Source organism: Apium graveolens, chromosome 3 (assembly GCF_009905375.1).
Source record: "Apium graveolens cultivar Ventura chromosome 3, ASM990537v1, whole genome shotgun sequence".
NCBI classification, from domain to species: domain Eukaryota; kingdom Viridiplantae; phylum Streptophyta; class Magnoliopsida; order Apiales; family Apiaceae; genus Apium; species Apium graveolens.
In genome coordinates, this window is record NC_133649.1 from 241,058,878 (window position 1) to 241,067,373 (window position 8,496).

General features: G+C 33.1%; 1 protein-coding gene across 1 annotated transcript; it reads right to left on the reverse strand.

Annotated features, from left to right (window-relative positions):
* Positions 1-253: 253 nt before the first annotated feature.
* On the reverse strand, positions 254-7,624 carry LOC141713210 (mitogen-activated protein kinase 9-like). The gene is made up of 11 exons (XM_074516517.1): positions 7,181-7,624; positions 5,545-5,953; positions 5,323-5,450; positions 5,156-5,215; positions 3,867-4,016; positions 3,527-3,682; positions 3,268-3,405; positions 3,102-3,175; positions 1,629-1,730; positions 1,095-1,335; positions 254-613 (listed from the first exon to the last, which is right to left on the reverse strand). The coding sequence occupies exons 1-11, from the start codon at positions 7,436-7,438 to the stop codon at positions 542-544; spliced, it is 1,788 nt and encodes a 595-aa protein (XP_074372618.1). The 5' UTR covers positions 7,439-7,624; the 3' UTR covers positions 254-541.
* Between the last annotated feature and the right edge of the window lie 872 nt (positions 7,625-8,496).

Sequence of the window (8,496 nt, forward strand, 5' to 3'; positions counted from 1 at the left end):
ATGCAGACGAGACAAGCTAGAGTTGCAACTTACAAGCCAATTGATTGCCTGCATTACACGTTTGATCAATTAAAAAAAATTGAAATATTACACTTCACTAATATGATGAAAATCTCATTATATTTAATATATTACAATAAAAATGGATTTACAATGCATTTAATTTACTTTCTGGCCGACAAAAAAAGAAAAAAAATTACTTTTTGAAAACCTGATGTTTACCGCTATGCTGTTATTTTAGGAGGAATTGACATGATTTATAATGCTTTACAATGTATATATTCAAACGTTTTTTGTGTGTTAGCCAAGTCCAAATATGACTAGAGAGACATCATACATCTATTTTTAACCGATATATTCAACCTATGATACAAATTCATCAAAATGGAAATTATTCAATCTTTTAGCTTCTCTAATACAAAACTATGGTGAGCCTTCATGGTCCTACGGTATTAGTTCGTAAAATAAGTGTCTTGGGTCCATTGAATCATAGGATCAGCTCGTAAATAAACTTCCAAGGCCACTGATTGTTGTAGTTCGCTCAGACAATAACGGCTGCCATCGTTTTAGTCAACCCATCAACCTCCTCCAGTTTCTCGGCTAGCGGTTCTTCCTGTAATATGTAGCATAAAATTATTAACGCTTAAGCGGATGGCAGATAATCTTCATTAATTAAGTCTACATGTGGGCTTCCAAGGATTTTGGGTCAAAAGCCTCTCATCAATTTTACTTGGTTTCCAATACTTGCACACAAAAATATACCAGTTAAATCTTAATAGGTCAGAGTCGATCACATACCACAACTTCTCCACATTCTTATATGATATTTCTAATGTGGAAAAGATTCACATTGCCATAGTCGACAATAAACCCGCAGGTTAGAGACAGATGCAAACAATTTTAGCAATCTCACTAATCTAAGAAGTACGGATTCTGGTGTGTGTGTGTGAGGGGACCCCTCAACCATAGGAGTTCTTCTAATACTGGCATCTGATGTGTGACACGGGGATGAGCTACTTCATAATCGAGAAAGGACAAAGCAGTCATCCTAGAAAATTACTCAGACCACATGCAAAAAGAATCTGTAAACTTACTTCAGCATCTTTTCTTGGTTGCACTCCGATACACTTGGAAGCACTTATACTAGCACTCTTTAACAAGCTATGTGCATTGTAGTTTGGCTTATTTGTTCCATCGTTTGCATTTGCATTATCTGTTCCATCAGACTGTCCAGGAGGACTATGAAGCGTTGAAGCAACAGAATCTGCACTACGCTTCTCAGAATCATTACTTTCTTGGATATTAGCTTCATCCTTGGGTGCCGGAACCCGTTCTCTGAAAAAAAACAGCATTGATGCAACAAAAGAAAGCTTTGGAAATAGTAGTACAACTGAATGTAGCATTAGTACTTGAGCTGTATAAAACAGCTTTTTTCTCATATACAACATTTTCATATGGAAGACAATAAAGGTACTTCGTAGTTTTTCTATTTGTGCATTGCTTAAGTTGGAGATGTTAGACATACTACATATCATTCAAATAGAGTTTGCAGAGATTGATTGATATATGCGGGTCAACAATGGCACATTTAATATATCATTGACAGAAATTTTGATCTAAAGACTTACCTAGGCAATGATGCATGCTGCCTTTGCAGCGGAGTATTTTTTCCACCTTTACCAGGATGCTCCTCAAGATGCGCAAATTGTCGCTTAAACCGATCAACGCCACTAATCAACACACAAATAGAATATAATGAGCTTTCCGCTACATGTCTTATATGATAAGTTAATAACCTTAAATGACTAGAAATTAGAAGCAACCTTAATGTAATACCATGAACTTTTTTAAAATGAAGTATTAAAATAAGCAGAGCTTGGTTAAGCATACACATCTAATATTTTCCACTTTAATTCCTAAAGAGGGGTAAGAACTAATTGTTGTGAAGGATACGGTACTGAAAAACTATAAACAAACATCCATAAGAGACAATCAAGAATCATAAGAATAAAGAATGCTAATTATTGTCAGCTGCATGTACTACACTAAAATTGGTACGAAAATAGATGAACATAATAGTATTACTTTAATACCCACTTTTTTTCACTCGGTCATAATGAACTGCTATCATTATAAGAAAGTTTCAATAATAATTTCAAAAACCTTGGTGTGGTCAAAGGATTATTAAATTATGTTTGTTATATATAATATGCAGACTACCCAGAAACTTTTCTATTTGTCGAGTCCTGCCAAGAGCTAATTGTCAACTGCAACTTTAATAGAATACAAAAACGCCTATTTATCCAATACCAAGCAAGTACATTCAATTATTGACAAGTTCATAGCCCATGATAATTACCATTACACGGTATACCCCTAACGTAGCCTACTTGTACCTTTAGTTTCCTCTACGTACCATCCCAGTGAGAAAGAATATCTATCCTAGTCATATCTTCTATTCCTCCACCTTTGATCCCAGTACAAAGCAACATGCAGAACAAGGTAAGAGAAATAAAGTAGGACCTTTGGATAGAGAAAACAATCATATAAGATTCTGTCATTGCTCTTTATTCAACCAAAAAATAAACATTCGTAAACCATGGATGTCATGAAAGACATCTACGACAGACATCTGGAGGCAATTGTGTACTGCACTAATAAAATAGTGCACCGATGGATTCAACATACTATAAGATCAACCGAAAACATTTAAGAAAGTGTAAAGATGGGTAAAATTTCAATTCTACTTAAAAGTTAAAACTATCAATTCAATATATCTGTTGGAAGATATCTCTTTCATAATAGCCCCTCAGATTTAAGTAGGAGGACCCTTTAATCACATACTTGGATGAGCATGAAAGTAGTACAATGAAGATCTGATAAAAGTTAAAACTGATAATAAACTTCAATATTAATCACATACTTGGATGAGCATGAAAGTAGTACAATGAAGATCTGATAAAAGTTAAAACTGATAATAAACTTCAATATAAATTATCATCAACCCACTCTACAAATACCAGGTACTGTTTACAACTAACCATTCATATTGCAAGGGAAAAAAAATGAACTTGGACCAAGATCTGAGACAAGGTTCTGACCTTGGGTACATAAAGCTAGTCTGTTCTCCACCACGAAGATACTCCTGAAGCATTTGTGGGTGATACTCCAAAATCTATTTATTTTGAAAGAGAAGTTGGTAATAATAAGTAGAGGTGATGAGTAAATTGTTAAGACGATAATTTTCCAAAAGCATAAAGACCAAACCTCTCTATAAATCAGCTCCCTAACATCATCTTTTGCTAATTTTCTCCGGTCAAATTCAAACTCAAGTTTTGAAATAGGTTGAGTAGATGGTTCATGTTCCTCATTTGCCAAACCTTGAAAGTAAGGATCAGCTAGTGCCTGCAAACCCAAGAACCATGATGAAAGTGGTCCCTACTCTTTAGGAGTAGGTAAATTACGCTAGCCCTTCACCTAAAACAATTTACTTATAAAAACTGAATTAAAACATAAACATTACTACCTCTGCAGCAGATGGCCGGTCTTTAGGATCAAAAGACAGCAAGCGCTCCAACAGCCGAAGAGCCAGAGGATCAGCTTTAGGGAATTTCTGTGAAAATGGCACTGGCTGTTTCTTACGCATACTATTTAAATATCTTCTTGCCTTATCATTCCGAATCTACCAACAAACCAATTATTGGGTTAATATAACAATCAGGAAACAGAACGTAAGAAGGCCACAGAAATCACATCTATGGCATATAACAGAATGTGTGTAGATGACTTTGGAGAAAGCACTAGCTCAAACCTTATGATAAAGGTATAATTATAAAGAGAGTAAATCTGAAATTGAGAGAACCAACCCTTGCAATTGTTTCAGGGGGAGAAGTACCAAGCAAATCAGTCATGAGATCCAATTGGTGTACAACGTTTTTTCCAGGAAATAAAGGTTTTCCCGTAAGCAACTCAGCAAAAATGCATCCAATGCTCCAAATATCAATTGCAGGAGTATACTGCAAAAAAAAAGTAACATTTTGTTAACTGCACATAAATTGTTTGTGTTGGAGAAATAGATTATGACAATTACGCATTTTGCATATGCATGCAGCATATAACATCCTAAATTAAACAAAGAGCAGCTTGATAGAACAGAACTGATGCTACTTTCTGGACAAAGCAACAAATCTTCACAGACTCCGTAAAATAGCTGGATTCTAAATGTATCTGAATATAATCGCTACCAAATATTTTATACACATGCAAGTATATTGCTGTAGATTGTATTTAATGGAGTGAGTTTCTCATTAGGTTTTGATTCTTTTCAACTCATGTGATAAATTAACCTCTTCATGTAAAATGGAAAACTGTATATAATCAATATTAGTAATTATACCAGTGCACTAAACTTTTCACATGTAAACCCGCCACACACACACAACACATAAAGCACCAAAAGCCAACTAGCACAAGGATAAATAAAAGAAGTCCCCCTAGCTATTTTTTTTAAAGAACAAATGCCTGCTTAAGTCCTATATCTATATCTGACAAGATAGAAGAACAGTCAGCAATACATTACCCGAGAAGAACAAACTGAAGTCCCTAAAATACCAAATACTAGACACGTTACGTTCTCGAATATAAGTTTACTATTTCCGCTTGTATTAAAGAAACTGAGGCTTCAAAGGAAAACACCATAGTCAGGTATCTGCCAAGCAGGGCCATTGATCAAGGGGTGCAAGAAGCCCTCTCCCAGTGGACCTCCAAATATTAGGAAATTTAAGGGGCTTGTTTTTTTAAGTTTATCAAATTAAAAAAAAATGATATTCAAAAAATGATTTTGCTTATTTTTCAACTTTATAATTGAAAGAAAAGAGATAAAAGAAATACCGCAATATCAACAGACAATATCGTTATTGTTATGTTTTATTTTTATTAAGTGTGCAATATTGTTCAAGTAACTGATTATAATGTGAGACTGTTTTTGTTTAGATAAATTAATTACTACAAAAATTAACAAGAATCCTCAACCAACTCCAAAAAGAAAAGGACAGCCATATTAAGCCAAAGTATTTAACCTTTATATTTATTATTTATTTTAAAGAACAAGAATGAAAAAGGAAATTAAAAGCGAGCATCCTTGCTAATATCTTACTTTAGAGAAGAAGGAACCACAGAGTTCTGGAGCACGATACCATCTTGTTGCAACATAGTCCTTCAATAGTGGAAATAAATATTTTAATAAAATTTTAACAATTATTTAAAATTATACTATATGGCAAAAGTAAGAAGGTATAAAAACAGAAATGGATGCAAACTTACAGTCCAAAATATAGCAGATGGAGCATCGTTGAATGATACACGAGCAAGCCCAAAATCACAAATCTTTAATTTACAGTCAGAATTGGCAAGGATATTTTTTGGCTTTAAATCACGATGAAATACATTAGCTGTGAAAAAATTAGAATACAAGATAAAAATGAATCAAAAAAACTGGCATGACAGAGCAGAAGTAGTAATGAAATGTTAGTGCAAGCAAGGAACCTGAGTGCATATACTTTAGGCTACGAAGGAGCTGGTACAAGAAAAACTGATGATGTTCACGAGTAAGATCATCATTAGCCCTAATTACTTGGTGAAGGTCAGATTCCATTAATTCAAAAACAACATATATATCTCTGAACTCTCTCCGAGAGGGTGGAAGCATAATATGCTTTATTTCGACGATATTAGGATGCTTTAGCAGCCTGAGGAGCTTGATTTCTCTTAGTATTCTGGTTGCATCAGAGACATGATCAAATACATCATTAATTTTCTTAATTGCAACTTTTTCGCCGGTGTTGGTATCTACTGCAGAACCTACAACACCATAACTACCTTTCCCAACAACTTCTTGAATTTGGTATCTGTTTGCCTCCCCATACTCTGTAAAGAACTCTTTATCCAACGAATTCTGAGGAATAAATATTGAGACAAGTAGAAATTAGATTCCGTTAATTATTTTTTTAAATGACTGACACGACAGATACATGTGATATGAGCATAATAACGAAGGGAATATACACACACATTATTGCTCTTCATGCAAACTCTTTTTAATCTTTTTTAGACCTTGTGTTAATGAAAACAGCAGAGGGTAATCTACATAGTCTTGCATGTTTATAGATCCACACTGCCCACAAACTAAATTACAGTTATCAAACTAATACATATCTTGCATACATATCATCTGCCAGAATTTCTTTATGCATTCTCTTTTGACAGGTCTGATTTACTACACAAACCATTCCTGAATGCATTACTTGCAAGACCAAAAATAACTTGGTCAGGCATATTTGCTTGTTCAAAGATAACATGATCAACATATACAATTAGAATATATTCATAGTCCCACAAGAAAAACCATATAGATTCCAATCTAAGCACTTTAATTCTATTTTTCATCCAACTTCCAACAGGTCAAATTTTTCTAAAATGTATACACCATTGTTAAACACATAAAGGCAAGACTATAAGCCATTTGAATCAGATGAGACAGATCACCAGCAAGTACTCCTAAATGCTTACATTAACATCCCTAAAAGCTTACATTAACATTCAAAAAGGTAAGCTTTGATAACCATAGCACATCATTTATTAGCATCAGAATTAACAAACCGCACAAAATCCTCACAAAGATTAATTTACATATCGACAGGAACATCCATAACTATCATTAAAAAAACAAAAATTTCCAACTTTGCTAAAACCATTAGACCAATTAAATAACTACCAATATCCCCAGGAACAATCCAATCAGGTAGTAGTATCAACTAAAACATCATTAACTGACATTTAAAAGACTCAAGCTTGCAACTTCACTCACCCCATTTGACCAAGAAGCACCATCACTAGATAACCAAAAATCCCCACCATTTAAGTCTTTCCAAAGAAAACCATACCTATAGATACCAAATTACGAATATCCCCACTAAAGATCGAATCATCAACCAAAATATCACAAAAAAATTAAAGCTTGCAACTTTGTTCAAACCCTTTGACAAAAACCCAACCAACCAAACCATCAAAAACCCACATAAAAAAAGACTAAAGTTTGCAACTTTAATCAACGCATTGGACCAAAACCCAAATCAATGAAACAGATCTAAACGCCATAACAAAAAGAAGCAAGAAAACAAACCTTTTTGTGAGAATCCATAACAAGAGTAACACGTTTAGGAACTTTGATAACAGAAAGGCCAGAAAAGTCAAAATCTGCAAGCCCTTGTTCTTCTTCTTTGGCAATCAAATCGGGTCCAAGATTTTTAACAGTCAAATGGGTATTTTTATGATCATTATTATTGGTATTATTATCATTCACTGATGAAGAAGATGAAGATGTAGCGCGACGTTGAAACAATCTACGAACACCATCCACGAATGTTTTGTTGCTCCCCATATATATATATATATTTACTATATTAGCCAATCAAATTGAGCATTTCCCGCTCTTTCTCTATATATAAATACGTGTGTGTTTTGGTGGATTGGTGTGGTGTGTGTTAATGGGGTTTTTCTTTCTTACCAATTTATTTAGGTGGGAGAGTAGATACAGAGAGAGAACGAGAGAGAGAGAGAGAGAGAGATGGTAATAATTAGAGTATATAGCGGCGTCACTGTAGAGACAATGGGAGCAAAGTGTAGTTTTAACGAGATTTCGTAGGGCGTATTTTTGTATTTAGTCTGGGTTTCTTCCAAAAATATCATTTTTTTCTCGGTAATTAGTATTAATCGGTCTACTTACCGATTAGTGATTAATCGACAAATCAGAAATTAATCGGAAAAAAATGGATATATTTAAATATTTTAATAATATTTACTATATTTATCTTATTTATTATGAAATCTATAACTCAAAAATAATTTTTAAATGTTAATCGGATTTCAAAAAATTAATCATCCAAATATTTTTTAAAAATTAATCGAGAATTTTTAGAACACTGATTTTACGTCACATTTACCGTTTTAAAAGAAAATTGCCAAAAATATCACCCAGTTACCTATTTTAAAATCTAGGTATCAATAACACTCCTTTTGAAATTGGTATCACGGTTTAATTTGTTTTTTATTCTTTAAAACATAAATACCCATACATATGCGCTCTTACATCTGTGAAATGATCTTGTTCCTATCAAGTTTCAAAATGCTGTATTATTCAGGTTTTTTTCTCCAAAAATTTAAAAAATAGTATTTTGTCACAAAGTCTAAAAATAGTGATATTTTTATCATTTTTTCGTACAAAGTTATTTTTTGAAAAAAATATCATGACACTATGAACGGATAATTTCGACCAGTTTGGAGAACTTTTTTCAACTAACAATATCATTATTATAAAAACAATTATAAAATCTTAAAGCACATATATAAATAATAATATTATTGAAACTGAGAATTTATTTTAGAGTTAAATGAAAATATATTTAAGATAATTTTGAGACACACAAAAATGTATTTCAA

Bases quoted from the DNA above. Each gene is read 5' to 3' on its own strand.
- LOC141713210 (XM_074516517.1), bottom strand. From the start codon at position 7,438: ATGGGGAGCAACAAAACATTCGTGGATGGTGTTCGTAGATTGTTTCAA. The intron at 5,451-5,544 runs GTTCCTTGCTTG...ATTTTTTCACAG, and splicing joins CCTAAAGTATATGCACTCAG to CTAATGTATTTCATCGTGAT. The intron at 5,216-5,322 runs GTAAGTTTGCAT...CCACTATTGAAG, and splicing joins CATCTGCTATATTTTGGACT to GACTATGTTGCAACAAGATG.